The sequence below is a fragment of the Mercurialis annua genome, linkage group LG2 (assembly GCF_937616625.2).
Source record: "Mercurialis annua linkage group LG2, ddMerAnnu1.2, whole genome shotgun sequence".
In the NCBI taxonomy this organism is placed as follows: domain Eukaryota; kingdom Viridiplantae; phylum Streptophyta; class Magnoliopsida; order Malpighiales; family Euphorbiaceae; genus Mercurialis; species Mercurialis annua.
Window position 1 is genome coordinate 5,740,635 of NC_065571.1, and position 17,953 is coordinate 5,758,587.

At 30.8% G+C, this 17,953-nt stretch overlaps 2 protein-coding genes across 2 annotated transcripts; one reads left to right on the top strand and one right to left on the bottom strand.

Moving 5' to 3' along the window:
* Positions 1-10,905: 10,905 nt before the first annotated feature.
* LOC126667266 (1-aminocyclopropane-1-carboxylate oxidase homolog 3-like) lies at positions 10,906-12,549 on the bottom strand. Its single transcript, XM_050360238.2, has 3 exons — positions 11,955-12,549; positions 11,560-11,881; positions 10,906-11,442 (listed from the first exon to the last, which is right to left on the bottom strand). The coding sequence occupies exons 1-3, from the start codon at positions 12,479-12,481 to the stop codon at positions 11,188-11,190; spliced, it is 1,104 nt and encodes a 367-aa protein (XP_050216195.1). The 5' UTR covers positions 12,482-12,549; the 3' UTR covers positions 10,906-11,187.
* A 4,224-nt stretch (positions 12,550-16,773) lies between these two features.
* On the top strand, positions 16,774-17,916 carry LOC126669200 (chaperone protein dnaJ 50). Its single transcript, XM_050362605.2, has one exon. The coding sequence runs from the start codon at positions 16,858-16,860 to the stop codon at positions 17,758-17,760; it is 903 nt and encodes a 300-aa protein (XP_050218562.1). The 5' UTR covers positions 16,774-16,857; the 3' UTR covers positions 17,761-17,916.
* The last annotated feature ends 37 nt before the right edge of the window (positions 17,917-17,953 follow it).

Here is a 17,953-nt window from a genome sequence, read left to right on the forward strand (position 1 = left end):
TATTTCATTTAAGGCCCGGATACTGGACAAATATCCAGATTGGTCCCTATGGTTTTGGACTTTTACCAAATTTCTCATGAAGTTTATTTTCTTCCAATTTAGTCCTGAAAAACTTGCAGTTTAGTCCAAATTTAAAACTTTTAACCCAAATTCATCCTAATTTGACTATTAAGTCAAAATAATTAAAGTTTATGACAATTAAAGAGATATATTGTATCTCATTAATTTATATATGCATTGAGCATAAAATTGTCATTATAAAGGAGAATTTTTTAATTCTCATATAGTAAAATCAACAATGTAACTTAAAAATTATGATTTTAGAACAAAAAAGGCCCCATGTTCATGAGGATTAAAATCATAATAAATAAATAAATTTTTAGTAGAACAATATAAAGGATATCTCGATGTAGGAATTTATTTTAAGTTTGGTGGAAAATTGTAGTCACCAAAGTGGCATATTTTTCCTAAATTTTTAATAAATTAAAGATCCTACATGTTTTAGAGATGTCTTAAATTAAATATATAATATTCTGTCCAAAGGTGTTTATTATATGTTAGATTTAAGATGATATATATGTAGTATGATTGAAAATGAAGTTGTCTAAGTGGTTTATTCACCCAAAGGTGGTAAATTTACGAAGATTGCTAAATTTTCAGATCCACTCTATATATGGAAATTTTTTATTGCATGCTGTGTATTCTGCCCAAAGGTGTTTATATAGTGATGCGTTAAAATTTTCCTGATTATGCTCTTTTGTGGCTTGGAGCATTTAATTGTTCTAAATTGTGCTAAAAATAAAGTGTTACATTGTTTATTTTTTCAGTCACCTTTTCGGTCAACAACAATACTGTCACGATTGTAATGTTGAATGGTTCTAACTTCAAAACTTGGAAGAGAGACATTGAGCTGGCTATGGAATTAGCAGATATTGATATTGCATTGAAAGTTCCTAAGCCTGATGAGCTCACTAATGCTAGTTCTGATGTGGATAAGGAAATCTATACGACCTGGTATAAGACAAATCGCATGTGCTATTTGACTATAAAGAGGTCGATTCCGGAACATTTGCTGAGTGGTCTTCCTGATACCACTATTGCAAAGGATTTCCTAGAGGCTGTATCCTCGAGATACAAAGTGTCAATCAATGCTGAAATAGGTACTTTTCTGAAGAAATTATATTCCATGAAGTATACTGGTGTCGGAAGTATTAGGGAGTACATCCTGACGATGGTTCACATTCAAAATAAACTGAAAAATCTAGACATTGTTCTTCCTGATGCTTGTATAGTTCATCAAGCATTGAACACTCTACCACAGGAGTTTGGAACGCTTATAACCACTTATAATTCTAGGGAGGTTCCATGGAATGTCAATGATTTCATTTCCATATGTGTTGCTGAGGAAGACAAAATAAAGGCAGAGCGCAACAATACAGCTCTTTTTGTCTCTCAGGGTCAATACAAAAGGAAAGGTAAGAAATCTAAGACTTTTGCTCCTAAAGAAACCGGTCAATCTAGTGCTGTGGGTAGTTCTAAAGGTGTCCTTAAGAAAGAATTAACATGCTTCTTTTGTAAGAAGAAAGGTCATAAGAAAGCTGACTGCCTTAAATTTAAAGTTTGGTTAGAAAAACGCAAGCATACAGGTAACTCTTTGGCTCTTGTATTATGTGAATCCAATTTTATCGATATCACATCAGGTTCTTGGTGGTTAGATAGTGGAGCAACTAAACATGTTGTTTTCACATTACAGGGGTTCACAAACAAGAGGAAACCAAATAAGGATGAGTTAGCGCTTGTGGTTGGCAACAACGCCAAAGTGGTTGTAGAGTTTGTTGGAGACGTTTCTTTGAAACTAGGCTCCGGTTTTGAACTCATTTTGAAAGATGTTTTGTATGTACCGTCTTTTAGACGGAACTTAATATCGGTTTCTATACTAGACGAACTTGGCTACTCTTTTGAGATAAGATCTGGTTGTATAAATATCTCTTATAACTCAAAAGTAGTATGTCGTTGTGTTTTGTCATATGGTTTATATAGACTCTGTTATGATTCAGATAACATCTGTACCACTTTGTGTAATGTTGAAAATGTTGTTGCTAAAAGACCCTTATCTAAAGATAAATCTTCCATGTTATGGCATAAAAGACTTGGCCATATTTCTAGGGATAGGGTTCAAAGGCTGATTAAAGTTGATATTCTGCCTACCCTTGATTTCAGTGACCTAGAAACATGTGTTGATTGTTGTAGGGGAAAATTAACCAAAATAAAGAAAAAGGGATCTATTCGCAGCTTAGACCTTTTGGAGTTGATTCATACAGACATTAGTGGACCTTATTCACCCACAATATGCAATAATAAGTATTTCATTACTTTCATTGATGATTTTTCCCGATATGGATATCTGTATTTGATTAAAGAAAAGTCTGAAGCTCTTAATAAATTTAAGATCTTTAAGACTGAAGTCGAAAAACAGCTGGGAAAAGTTATCAAGATTGTTAGGTCTGACCGGGGTGGTGAGTTTTATGGTAAACATGGTGTTAGTGGTCAAATAAAAGGACCATTTGCCAGGTTTTTGGAAGAATGTGGAATAGTAACTCAGTTTACTATGCCAGGTAGCCCTGAACAGAATGGTGTAGCCGAAAGGCGAAATCGCACCCTTAAAGATATGATCAGGTGCATGATGTCTAGAACTAATCTTCCGGATTACTTATGGGGCGAGGCTATTAAGACTGCAGTTTATATTCTTAATAGAGTCCCTAGTAAGTCCGTGATTAAAACTCCTTTTGAATTGTGGACTGGACGGAAACCTAGTTTAAATCACTTCCGAGTATGGGGATGTCCTTCAGAAGTACGTCTTTATAATCCCACTGAAATTAAATTGCAATCAAGGTCCACTCGTTGCTATTTCATAGGGTATTCAGACTTCTCTAAAGGCTACAAGTTTTATTGTAGAGAGGGAGGTTCTAGAATTGTGGAATCACAAACAGCTAAGTTTTTGGAATTGGATGTGGCTGATGATTTAAACAATCCTGAAACCATATATAAAGAAAAGCAGACTGAGGTTATTCATATACCTATACCCAAAAATGTTGATATTACTTCTGTTGTTGATCCAGTGGTGGAAGAGCACATTCATGAACCAGTGCCTCAAGTAACTCCACCAACACAAGATATAGTTCCGCTGCGTAAATCAACTAGGGTAAGACGGTCTGCTATTCCTCCGGATTATGTGGTTTATCTAGGTGAACAGGATTATGATATTGGCCATTTAATTGATCCATTAACTTACGAAGAGGCTGTTTCTAGTCCTCAATCTGATTTATGGAGAAATGCAATGAAGGATGAAATGCAATCTATGTGTGATAATGACGTTTGGGAACTTGTTGAGTTACCTGAAGGCTGTAAACCCGTTTGTTGTAAATGGGTTTATAAGACCAAAAAGGACTCCAAAGGAAACATAGAGAGGTTTAAGGCAAGGTTGGTTGCCAAAGGATTCACTCAGAGGGAAGGAATTGATTTTAATGAAACTTTTTCTCCTGTATCTTCTAAAGATACATTTAGAGTGATCATGGCAATAGTAGCTCATTTTGATTTAGAGCTACATCAGATGGATGTCAAAACCGCGTTCCTAAATGGAGATCTTGATGAAGAGGTCTATATGGTACAACCTACAGGTTTTCATAAGGTTGATCAAGCCCATCTTGTTTGTAGACTTAAAAAGTCTATTTATGGCTTGAAACAAGCTTCCCGTCAATGGTACCTAAAATTTGATTGCGTAATCTCTAATTTGGGCTTTATTGAAAGCAAAGTTGATAGATGCATATATACCAAGATCAGTGGGAGCAAATTTATTTATCTCATTTTGTATGTAGATGATATTTTGCTTGCATGTAATGACCTGGACATGTTGCATGAGGTAAAGCAACTTTTGTCAAGTCATTTTGATATGAAAGATCTTGGAGAAGCATCATATGTCCTTGGAATTAAAATTCATAGAAATAGATCTCAAAACTTCTTAGGTCTCTCTCAGGAAGCATACATTGATCGCATATTAAAAAGATTTAATATGCATAACTGTAAGTCTTGGGATGTGCCTATTGCTAAAGGTGATAAATTGAGCTTGGCACAGTGTCCTAAGAATGAAAGTGAGAGAGAATCTATGAAAGCAATACCATATGCTAGTGCAGTTGGAAGCTTAATGTATGCACAAGTCTGCACTAGACCGGATATTGCATTTGCAGTTGGTGTTCTGGGACGATTTCAATCTAATCCTGGAAAGGATCACTGGACTGCTGCTAAGAGAGTTTTGAGATATCTTCAAGGGACAAGAGATTACATGTTAACTTATAGAAAAACTGAATATCTAGAACTGATGGGATTCACAGATTCAGATTTTGCTGGTTGTTCAGATGATAGAAAATCTACATCAGGTTATATTTATAAACTAGCAGGTGGGGCTGTCTCGTGGAAAAGTGTCAAACAGACATTAGTTTCTTCTTCCACTATGCAAGCGGAGTTTATAGCATGCTATGGAGCAGCTATACAAGGAACTTGGTTAAAGAATCTTATTATGGAGTTTTCCGTTGTTGACTCCATATATAGACCTATCCAGTTGTACTGTGATAATTTGCCGGCTGTATTATTTGCGAAGAATAATAAGAATATCACAGGGTCTAAGCATATGGAAATAAAGTATTTGACACTGAAAGAACTGGTTAAGAAAGGTGACGTGATTGTAGAACATATCGGCACCGATGACATGATAGCTGATCCTTTAACTAAGGGACTTCGACCTAATGTTTTTCAAAAACATGTTGCTAGCATGGGGTTGTCGAAGTTTTCTGATACTTTAGTTTAGTGGGAGGCTAATGTTGTTCTACTTATGTTGTTTTTTGTATGTTAGTACAATGTTGTTTTTGTACGTGGGTACAATGTTGTATGTTTGTGCATTGGTACAAATTTAGTTGAATGTTTGCTATTATGTATGAAATGTTGATTTCTTTGCAAACATTGTTGAAATGACATGTCATTATTGAAAGTCTTAAGACACGTATCATCTTAAGCAAAGGCTTGGGGCATAAAATGAAAGCCTTAATTGTATGTCTTGTGATACATACAGATCTCGAGATTTAAAGAATTTAAGACATGCAGACTTTTTATAAGTCATAAAGGATGATTTCTGATGCGTACTTGTGTTGCATGAAGTAAGAAATCATGGTGACCGATAAGATAAACAATGCATTCAGAATTTGATCATAAAGTGAGCATTGTTTTATCTTACCGTACTACCACACTTAAAGTCCTATTAGAGCTGGATAAACACTATAACTATTTTGAAAAGATATTTTGATATTAAAATATTTTTTAAATATCTAAGAATGTTTTATACCATTAACATCGCCCAAGTGGGAGAATGTTGGAATTTTTTAATTCCGATATGGGCTTCCGTAGTATGGGCTTAGTTAATGGGCCAGTGTTTTATTAAGTCCGTGTGATCAAATAAAGAGGGACTAGACTCTAATTTGTGTGTGGAGGATAAAGTGCGGGCTGGAGTTAACGGGCTTTGATGGGAGCCCGTTCAACTCCTTAAGTAGTATAAATAGCTAGGTCCCTTCCTTAATCTCATAAGAAGTATTCTCTGGTTTTCTTATAAAGTTCTAAAGAAACATAAAGTATAGAGAATAAGGCCATCTCCTGATTGAGATTTAGAGGAAGAAGATCATAGCTTCAGATCAAGATGGCGTCTAGGGATCAAGAACTCGAAGTTTCCAAATCAGGTTCCGTTTCTTGATCTCGTATTCAATTCAATTGTTTATGTGTTTTAACTAATGCGTATATCGATCTGGCTAACATTCTGTTGCAATGAATGATCATGTTGGTCCAATTCCATCATTTTTCGGTCATCTTGATTCTGTTTATTTTGAGGAAAATGATAAATTTTGTGGAAAATTTTTATGTCTTACTGCTTATTTATTGTTTGATATTTTGTTGTGGGGGGGGGGGGGTGTTTAGGTTCATTTGAGATTTACTAGGATAAGCAAAAGTGGAAAAAGAAATTTGTAGACATTATGATAATACTAGTTGAGCTATTAAAATAAGTTTACTTCCTAAAAAAAAATTAAGTTTACTATTAGTTTCAGGTACTTAAAAAACAAATTTACTATTAGTTTATTATCAGTTCACTACCTATTTATTATTGATTCACTATCGGTTGAACACCGCTTTACTATCTGTTGACTACCGGTTGACTATCCATTGATGACTACCGATAAAGCTCTGATGAAATACTTACGATCAATAAATTTATCTTTCAGTAAACTGAAAGTGAACTGATAGTAAATTGGTAATAAAACTCTGACGAGATACTTATGATCAGTAAATATATCTTTTAGCAAACTGTAAAATGAACATTTAGTAAACTAATTGTAATCTAAAAGTAAATTGATAGGAAAAACCAATAACTAAACTGATATCAATAGTAAATTTATCTGTTTGTAAATTGAAAGTGAACTTATAGTAAAATAATAATAAACTTATCATGTAGTAAACTGAAAGTAAATAAAATTGATAAGTAAATTGATAGTATACTGATGGTAAAAAATAGTAAACCAATAGTGAACCGATATTAACATGTTTTATAATACAATAAATCTTATAATGATTTATTCCATTAAAAGTAATGGTTAACACATAGTAAACCTGTAGTATTTTACTATGTCAAACTAAACATATAATAAATGTGCTATTTTTTTTTTTATTTAAATCTATCGTAAATATTTTATAATCTTATTTTGCAATATAACAAATTTTATAATAGTTTATTCCGTCGAACTAAACTTATGGTAAATCTTTTATACAATAATTCATCTTATTTCCTTTCTTTTTCTTTTATAAATTTTGTCTTTCAAAAGTGCAGCCAGAAAAGAACATTATTCTGCCCTAACAAATGGAGAAGAACTCATATATCACTTCCACCTCCATAATAATTCTCCTTTTTTTCTTCATCCCACTTGAATTATATGTACTTGAATGCAATAATTCATCTTATTTTTTCTCTATGGATTGAAATCAAAGAAAGTATAATCTTTTTACCATAACCTGAGAGACCTACTAATTAAAATCAATAAATTTTGTAATGGAGTATCTAAATCAAAATCTACTCGCAGGAATTGTTGATCAAACACATGAATTCACGATTCTCAAGTTTTGATAATTTCAATGATCTTGAATTTATACAGTGTTTGTTATTGCTATTTTTGCTTCGATTTTGCAATTGATCGTAAACAAAAATCGATTTAATGCTGTTCTTTGTTAATAAATTTTGAGAGAATCAAAGATATGAGAGCAGTGACGGCCACACCAGAGCAGCGATAACAACAGCGACGGAAAAATTTTGTTTGCATGTAACAATATATCTCTAATTAAGAAGTTTAATTATTAAAGAAAGTAAGGTCAGCGCAGTATTGAATCAACACGGAATGGTCAACCCATAATATTGGGATTAATTAGCTTCTGTATGGGCAATTCTCATTTTTTCTCTAAATAGTTTGCCAAAAACAGGCATTTGAAAAATAAACCCTATTATTTTGGTAATTGTTAGTGACCTATTATTCCGTAAAGAAAAATTCCTTTATTAAGCTAGCTTTTATGTAATTATTTGAGGTTTAATGAACTAATCGAGAGAATAATGCGTCGTAAAAGTGATAAACTCTTAATATAGTAGCATGGAGAATCTATTCAAAAAAATTATAATGTATGTCAATCAGGAGAAATTACTATAGAATATGTGAATCTGTATATAACTGATATTTTGACCTTTCTGAAGCATTAAGAAAAAAAAAACAAAGTAGTTATACTAATAAGGGAAAAAGGTCAAATGAGCCCTTCATGTTTGGCCTGAGAAGCTGATTGGCCCTCTATGTTTGGAAAGGTGCTAAAACACACTTAACGTTTAAAAAATAGCTCAAATAGGCCCCTTCTTCTAACACCGTTTTAAAAACCGTCAATTATTGCTTAGGTGGCATCTGACGTGGCTTAATAAACTTGAGGTGGTTCAAATATGCCCTCAATGTTCAGCATATAATTCAAATATGCCCTTCATGTATAAAAATGTTCAACTATGCCCTTCACGTATAAAAATGTTCAAATATGCCTTTCATGTCTAAAAAGGTTCAAATATGCACTTCATGTATAAAAATGTTCAAATATGTCCTTCATGTATGAAAAAGTACAAATTGAATTTGAGCATCAAAATACTTCGCTTGATAAGCCTGCGTGCCTGGTCGAGCTTTAATAAAAAAAATTATTCTTTATTATTATATATTTAAACACAATAAAATCTTTATTGTTTTCATAAAATTTTATTTTTAAATATTAATACAGATAATCAAATCAAATCGATTTTGAATTTCAATTATTCTATCGAGTTTGAGCTCAAGCTTCTAAAATGATATTTTTTCAAATTAAGTTTCAAACTTTAAACTTTAAAATTGAATCGATCTCGAAACTGATTGTATTTTTTTTAGAATAATTGAATCTCAAAACGAACCAAAAATGAAATATCTATATTTTTTTTATCAAAACTGAACTAATAAACCAAAATTTATAATCAAACTCACCGAAAGTTATCAGTTTGGTCAGTTAATTTGGTCGATCGATAATTTTGCTCACCCTTACTGGTGATATTTGAACCTATTCATACATGAAGATTGTAAATTTGAACCTATTTCTATATAAAAGGCGTATTTGAACTTTTTCATACATGAAGGGTATATTTGAACCTTTTCATACATGAAGGGCATATTTGAACCTTTTCATACATGAAGGGCATATTTGAACCGCATGTCAAACATTGAAGACATGTTTGAACCAACTCATGTTCAAAAAGCCACGTCAGATTCTAGGTAGGCAAGAATTAACGGATTTTCAAACGGTGTTAAAAGGAGGGGCATATTTGAACTTTTTTAAAAACGTTAGGTGTGTTTTAGCACCTTTCCAAACATAGAGGGCCAATCAGCTCCTCATGCTAAACATGGAGGGCATATTTGACCCTTTTCCCTACTAATAATATACATAATGTATATAAAATTCGGTAAGTAAGCAGAAAATACTATAATCATTAAAATAAAAAAATTAGTACATATATATAACAAATGTACAGTTTACATAAAAGTAAAACATTTAGAAGGTATTACCAAAATACAATAATCATTAAATAAAATAACCAGTACATATAACAAATAATACATATATAACAAACATACATCTATACTATATATAAAAGCACGGATTGGGGGGGGGACAGGCAAATTTACTGAATAATCCTTTTAAGTTTACTACTAAATAAAGATTTTATAGTCATTAACTAATTAGTTATTTAATTAATCACTATTATAATTAAAATCCTAATTAGAATAGGTAACTAAATTATCTCCAATTTAGTTTTTAGTATGTAAAAATAATTAAATTATCTCCAAATTAGTAGGAATACCTATCTTTTAGTTTGATTGAATTATAAAATTAAAATATTGTATTTGATCAATATATTATTATTTAAATTTCCATCTTATTATTTTTAAACATATTATTAATAAAATTAAATTAATTATGGCTATTATAGCTATAATAAAACCAAAACAAGAATAAATTCAGTATGGGAAAAAAAATTAATAACCGAATATATTATATTTATTTTTATAAAATTCTTAATTAATTTAATATTAATTATAAATAAAAATTGATATAATTATAGTAATAAATTTACTAATATGTTCATTGACGAGTTATGTTACGAGCCACGTGCATAGCACGTAATACGAAACTAGTTATATATAAAACATACAGAAAGTATACCAAAATATAGTAATTGTTAAAAATAAAAAAAGTAGCAACATATAGCAATCAAAACTAATACTATGCAATATACAAAAAATATGCTAAAACAATATAATCAACTAAAATAGAAGATTTAGTACATATAACAAAACAAAGCATGGTTAAAATATATAGTAAATTATTATTATAGACGGTTAGTATAGTGAAAGTATACTTCACATAACAACATATTTATAAATTTGAAAATATAATAAATAAACACAGCATCACAGAATCCAATTGATACATTCTTAATATATTCAATATGTACACAAAAAGTATATCAAACATATCAAAAATTATAACAGAAATGACATTAAGAAGATGAAAATTACTGATGATTTGAAATTTTAGAAACTGATGATAGATGATTCATACCATGTTTCTTAAATTTTAGGAACAAATGATTCAGATCATCCTTTTCTGAAATATTAGAATTATGATGAAGAAGCCAAAATCGATTTCTAGCTAAAATCACCTTCGGATGAAAACCAAAGATTATAATTTTTAAAAGGTTTGATTTTAAAATTAAAACAAAATCGAGAGTAAGAAGATGAACTTATCAGTGAATTTCGGCTTGAGCATGATTTTCTTCGATTTGATAACAAGATTGCATTCTTTTTCGTTTGACAGAGATGAGATTCTTGATGAAACACAAATCATGTGTTGGATCAAAAAGATATTCCTAAAACACGTAGTGAAGCAATTCTAGTAGTTCGAAAAGTGTTGATACCAAAAAAAATAGAAGTGCCCGTATATTTGAGAATATTTTGGATAAATTTGGTAATTTTCAACAAAGCTCTAGAATTAACTGTATTAACAATAAAAAAAATACCTTGATAAAATTATATATTTACAAAAAAAATAGTAACTTTAAAATGAAGAAAGCTTTCTATACTTCTCCATCAGATTTATAATTGCTCATATTTTTCCAAATTACAGACATAAATAAGCTAACCGAATATCGTACATGCAGATTAACCACATTGAAAATAAATCTCTCTCTTTTTCACTCAAATATTCAACAGCTTCGATCACAACAACACCACAACTTACATTAAAAAATATAATTGTTTAACAAAAATAATACATAAGATAATATTATTACAAACTGTAAATTGAAAAATTATGAATAACATGCAAACACTCTTATAGAGTAATTTGAGCATTAATCCAATCAACTACTCATTGGTTGACTTGACCTCTTAGCATCACAAACTCATTTTATTCTCTTCATATTAGCATCACAAATTCTGATAAAATATTATAAGATCACTACTGATTTTGACATGTTGATTGGATTGCGAGGTTTCAGAACTTTAAATAAAGTAGAGAAGAATTTCCATCAAGTCCTCTAGCATTAGTGTGTTCAAAAAATTCTTTGGTTGAGGTTTGTCTGTATTTTGGAGGGTTATGTTCCGATATAAGCTCCTCAATAGGTCCATAAAGTCTTGGCACAGACAAAAAACCTGTGGCAAAGAAGCACGCCACCGATACTCTTGCTTCTTCTCCACGGTTCGCAAGCACCCGATGATCAATGCTTTTAAACTTGTCATTCGATACGAGCTGAAAAGCATCAGGTAAATCAAACCTTAGGCGCTTTAAAATTCAAAAGCAAAACGTAATTTGATTTATATTTCCTTGGAAAAATGCAAAATTCATTTTTCATTTAGAAGGGCTTGCCTGTAGAAGATCTCCAATGTTAACCACTAGGGCACCAGGCGTGGGAGGAACATCAATCCAGTGATTTTGATGCAGGATTTGTAAGCCGCCGATATGATCTTGGAGAAGCAGAGTGAGGAAGTCACTGTCGGCGTGCTTGCTTGTGCCGAAGGTTAATTCCGGCTCAGGACACGGTGGATAGTAATGGCACAAAACAAAAAGACCTTTGTCACAGTCCATTTCTTCCAAGTGGTTTGGTTTCAGACCAAGAGCTTTTGATAGTAATTCCAACATTAACTTCCCCAATTTCATTATTTCGTCGGAATACTCCATCAGTATATCTCTGCAGTTTTCATTTTTGTTAGGAAATCAGAATTATAAATTAGCAGATGATAGCACTCTAGCTAGGAACATACCTGCAAACTTCTGGAATCTCTTCAGGTTGTGGAAGATGAGGAGCCATTTGGATAGCCATCGTATCTCTCCAATTAGCTGCCGGTGCTGTATACAAATCAAAATTGCTATTATAAACTACCTTTTTAGTTAAATCGCGAGTATAATATTCCTTTTTCAGATTTGTATCTTGCTCGTAAAATCGACGAACGCCATCCTTCATCTCCTCAAGAACATTGGTAGGAATCCCATGATTGACAACTTGGAAAAACCCCCAGTTTACTGACGCGTTATGTACCTTTTCTACAATTTCCTTGCGTGAATCTGCACTATTTTTGATATTTTGAAGATCTATGATAGGAAAGACGAACTTGGTATCAGAATCATTGGGAGCGTGTGAACTATCGAGTAAAGCATTCAGAGGTTGATGGAAAATTCGAGGGATTTTGGTAATTCCAGCATCGACAAGTCCTTTAACACCAGCTTTTGTATCGTCAAAAGCTTTTAATTCGCTTGTTCGACAATATTCAGCATCTATTGCGGAATTCATCTTCTTTTCTTCAACAAAGAAACAGTACTAGAAAAGTGAGAGCTGCAAGAAAAGTTATGTACAGTCGATTAGTATAGTCTTCTTGCTAAATACTCAACTTGGCAAATAATTCCAGAAAAGTCATTTTCAGACTGAAATAACCAAATCCTGAGAAGAACAAAACAAGTGGACCAGATTAATCCTACATGTATTATGTAACGCCAGTTTCATGACTTGAACGGCAAGAAATATCAAGTTGAAAAAAATATCAAATTCAGCCATAAAAAACCATAATGATCAAAAAGAGAAAATTTAATGAAAATTTACTTTTTGCTACTAAAACCGTCAGAATTTTGGTCTTTATGCCCAATCTATAGAATTTGTATTTACAGATTAAGCTAGAGTTTAGATAGACGACAGGTATTTAATAAAAATAAAATAATCGATATAATCGAACCGACCTAAATATAAAATTTGATACATATAACCTAACTCTATTTCTCTTGAAATTTATAACAATGTGCCGTCTCTGCTTGTTCTTAATTTTTTCTTTTCAATCTTTATTATTTCATTTGATTTCTTCAAATAAACCCTGTTGCTGAACTTATTTGTTTTTTCCATTTTGATATGTTAAACCATTATTAGTATTGTATTTAATCTGTTTATAATCAACTTTTTCTATTTGTATTTGATGTGTTATTGAGTTAATGTTCTTGAATATACGTGCTTCTTGTTCTTCAACCTAATTAATTTTTTCATCAAAAAAATAACATGGATTGCTCACTTTGTGTAAAATTTTGGTTCGATTGGTCAACCTGCTGATCCTTGACTCGAAATTAAATAATGCACTTTCGACTATTTTAATCATATAAAGATAATTGTTTTTACTTTTATATCAATAAGGATAAAATTGTGTAAAATGAACAAATTCAAGAGAGATATGATCTATGACCTAAAAGTAAAAATATTGTTCTTAATTGTTCTAAAAATTGTATATTTGTATATAGTTAATCAAAATAAAAAAGAAGAATTATTTAATTTCAAATCATAAATTAAAAGACATGACTGACCTTTAATTCAGAAAAAAAAGAGACGTTTCAAAGTTTTTTTTTTGACAATCCAATAATTTTTCATTAATAATAATAAGCAGTTACAGGTGTAAAAATTCAGAAAGGGTATAACCGCGTCTAATGACATGACATGGAACAAGATGTAAACCTTGATTCGCAAATCGCCTTATATAAAAAAAAATCAAAATTACATAACTACTCTATCACAATAATATCCAATCCTTCTCTGTCTTACAGAAAACTCAAAAACTCTTCATAAAAAACAAACAAATCTTTCATAGAGAAAGAACAACAAAACTTCCGTAAAGAAAGATGTCACTGTAAAATAGTTATATAAAAAAAAACTAATACATCCTATAACGATTTCATCTTCAATCTTGAAAGGTCTTGATCTATCTCTAATTTTTGATTCGTATATATATTGAAATTGATGCGCCTCGTCGATAGATGTACCCACAAAAATAAAAAAGACAAAAAGAAGTCGGTCATTTATTATATTCTAAAGCAATAAAAAATAAATGGCTACCGCCAACGGTAAAAATAAACCATTGACGACAGCTGAAGCGAAAGACAAAAGAAAAACTCTTGACGGCTAGGGTTTTCTATAACTGCTTTTGTTATTACTCAAATGACGAGAAATTATTACATGAACTGGTCTAACACGTCATCAGACCTAACCAGTTAAATTAGAATATATAGTTTTATTTATTCATATCATTTATATATTTACATTGATAGTTTTCATTTAAAATATTAATAAAGATTTTTAAAATATAGTAATTCATATTAACTATATATATTAATAAAAAAAGTACAACCCTTTTTAATTGAAAATTTCTATTTCCTTAAAAGTTTTAATAATTATTACCAAAACTATAATTTCTTTCTTCTATTAAAAAAATAGATTATTTACAAAATATCCTATTTTTAAAATTTATTTACACTATTTTGCCATCTTTTTCTTATTTCTTACGATATCTATTTTTCTAACCTATTTACAAAAATATTCGCAATGTATAGAAATCTTATCTCATCTTAGGTTAAATTTTTACATAACCACTCTTTTTTTTTCTCTCACTTCTTTCTCAAAGTTCTCTTTTCTTTTCTTTCGAATTTCAGTTTATCTCTTCCGGCTGCTTTTCCATTCGTATTTTCCGTTCGCGCTTCCGTTCGTCTACTTCCAATGGATTTCTCGTCGTTTCCGGTCGTTTTTCCGTTCGCGCTATGAATTTCTTGATATCGTTTTTAGATTTGTGTAATGTTCTAGGTTTTTTGTGATGATTTAAACATTTTGTAATAAATTATTGTAGATCTATAATTTGCTTGTTTATAAAATTGTTCTATTATTCATATAATTATTTTATTTTTCTCTTATTCATGGATTTGTTTATTGCTACTGATTTTGTAAAGAACAAATTGATTTATGGTGTATTTGTAGTGATTTTATAATATATTTACGTTACAGTGTATCTTTGGTGTATTTACAGTGTATTTCTGGTGTTTTTTGGGATATCTACATTTTTTCGTGTATTTCTGCCGTTTTTAGTATATCTATGGTGAATTTGCAATATTTATGGTGTATACATCACAAAAATACTACAAAAATATCATAGATACACTGTATACACTATTATTACACTGTAAAAATACCATAAATACACTATATATATAATGTTGTTATACTATAAAAATAGGATAAAAATAAAAAAAATTCCAGTATAATTTTTTTTTATTAAAAACTGAAAAATAGGACTATGAAATCGGTCGGTTCAGTCAGCTCGGCCGGTTCGATCGACCGAACTGAAAAAACCGAAAACCAAAACTGGGTGAAACCCAAAACTGAAAAAAAGTATTTATGAATTAAAAAAGAGGTATTTTTTGTAAATTAAAAAAATCAGAAAAAAATCAAAAACTAATATGTAAAAGTGTAAATAAGTTAGAAAATAATCTATTTTAGAAAATTACAATTTAAAAAAAAACGATAATTTCTTAACATTTTCCAAAATTTAAACAATAATGAATTAAAAAAGAACATTCTAGACAAATTATAAAATCTCAAGACATTGTTAAACAATTATTTTTTTTATCATTCTTTTGGTTTTAAAAAAGATAATTATTTAATTTAAAAAATATAAAAGTAAAATAGAGATACAATACAGTACACTCTTACTTTACAAATTTAGATTAGAAAGTGACAGGTGATTTTATGGACAGGTAAATTCTCACTCTATTTATTTTGTATTGATGGAAAAATAAGAATCTCAACTCTAATCACAATATTTATTAAAATACTGAAATATTTAAGTGCAATTTATTAAAAATAATTTTATAATAGTATCTCTTTAATTTCAAAAATAAATTATTGGCGAAGTTATTATAGTATTTAATTAATGGGTTAATTTCTAAAAACATCACGAACTTTACACAAAATTTCATTTTAATCATGACCTTTAAAAGTTGTCATTTAAAGGCACGAACTTTTATATTGTTTCAAATTCATCATTTCAATGTATCTTAATTAACTAAATTCTTCACTAAACCATTAATGAAAGACCCAAATTATTAATCAACATTAAATCTTATTATCTTTCAGTTAGAGTATCTAGGATTAGAAATTTTTAGTCAGCTGAAATACACGGGTTAATTCCATATAAAATCACCACCTTTACACATTTTTTCATTTTAATCACGTACTTTAAAAAGTGTCAAATAAAGTCACTACCTTTCATTTTTTGTAAATCTTTCATCGATGAGTAAAATTTGATGTCTTTTTCCTAACAAATAAATGTTTTAATCTGAGTAATGCCCTATTAACACATAAAATACATTCTTCTTACTATTTTTTTGTTGATTCCGGTTGTCGAGTTAACAAACATACACCGGATTTTCACATTCGTGATAGATTTGAAAAAAAATGAAAGGTTGTGATTTTATTTGACACTTTTTAAAGGAGTGATTAAAATGAAAAAACATGTAAATGTGGTGATTTTATATGGAATTAATCCTAAAATACACCGAATTTTATTTTGATGATAGATTTGAAATAAAATGAAAGTCCGTGCCTTTAAATGAAAACTTTTAAAGGTCATCATTAAAATGAAATTTCGTGTAAAATTCGTGATTTTTTTAAGAATTAACCCATAATTAATTTAATTTTTATTATCAAGTGATATTTTATTTTTATTTTATTATTAAGTGAATACATTTTGGTGCAACTGTAGTGATAGCCCATTAACCAACACGTTCCCTTTCATCTTCAACAAAACATAAAATAAAAGCAACAGAAAAGTCAAATTCACCAAAATATCCAGAGAAACAGAATCAGTTATGGCGATACCGGCACCGATCAGCCGGGGCGCAGCTCTATTATTTCTCATTCTCTGTTTCACAATCGCTCCTTCCACCGCCATTTACTGCGACGAAGACGACTGCTACGATCTGCTAGGGGTTTCTCAAAACGCTAATACATCAGAGATCAAAAAATCATACTACAAACTCTCATTAAAACATCATCCGGACAAAAATCCAGATCCAGAGTCAAAAAAACTATTCGTGAAAATCGCAAATGCTTACGAGATTCTCAAAGACGAAGCGACTCGAGAGCAGTATGATTACGCAATTGCCCATCCAGAGGAGGTATTTTACAATACAGCTCGCTATTATCATGCTTATTACGGTCATAAAACGGATCCTCGTCTTGTCCTGGTCGGTCTGTTAATTATTGTCTCAGGGTTTCAGTATATGAATCAGTTGACTAGGTTTAATCAGGCTGTGGCAACAGTTAAAAAAACTCCGGCTTATAGAAATAGGTTAAAGGCGTTGGAATTTGAACGGAGTGGTGGAGCTACGTCGAAGAAGAAGGGGAATAGGCATGTTGATAAGAAATTAGGGGAGGATTTAAGTGAAGAGCTTGAATTGGATATTAAGGGAGCTAAAATACCTACTGTTTGGGAACTCATTGGTGTTCAGTTTGTAATTCTTCCTTATACTGTGGCTAAGCTGCTGCTGTGGCAAGGGCGTTGGTTGTGGAGATATAAGTTGAAGGGAGCTTCGTATTCTTTTGAAGACGCGTCTTATTTAACACGGAGGTCGCTGGGAGTGCCGCTTGATTCGTGGATAAACCTTGATGAATCGAGGAAGGAGGATCTTGTTGGGAGACAAATGTGGGTGAAGTCTAACTTGGAGAGTTATCTTACGGAAATGCGCAAAGAATCTAAGCGCAGAAGATAGCGGATTTATTTTGTTAGGGTTCGGTTTTGTTGTTTGCTATTTTGCTACTTTCTTTTGTTAGTTTCGTTATAGAGAATGATCAAATTATAAACAATTTTGTTTATGTTTTTACGCATATGGATGAAACAATGCTTAAATTGAGATTCGTAACTTCAATTCTTTCTTTTATTTATTTGCTCAAGTAATTACAGTT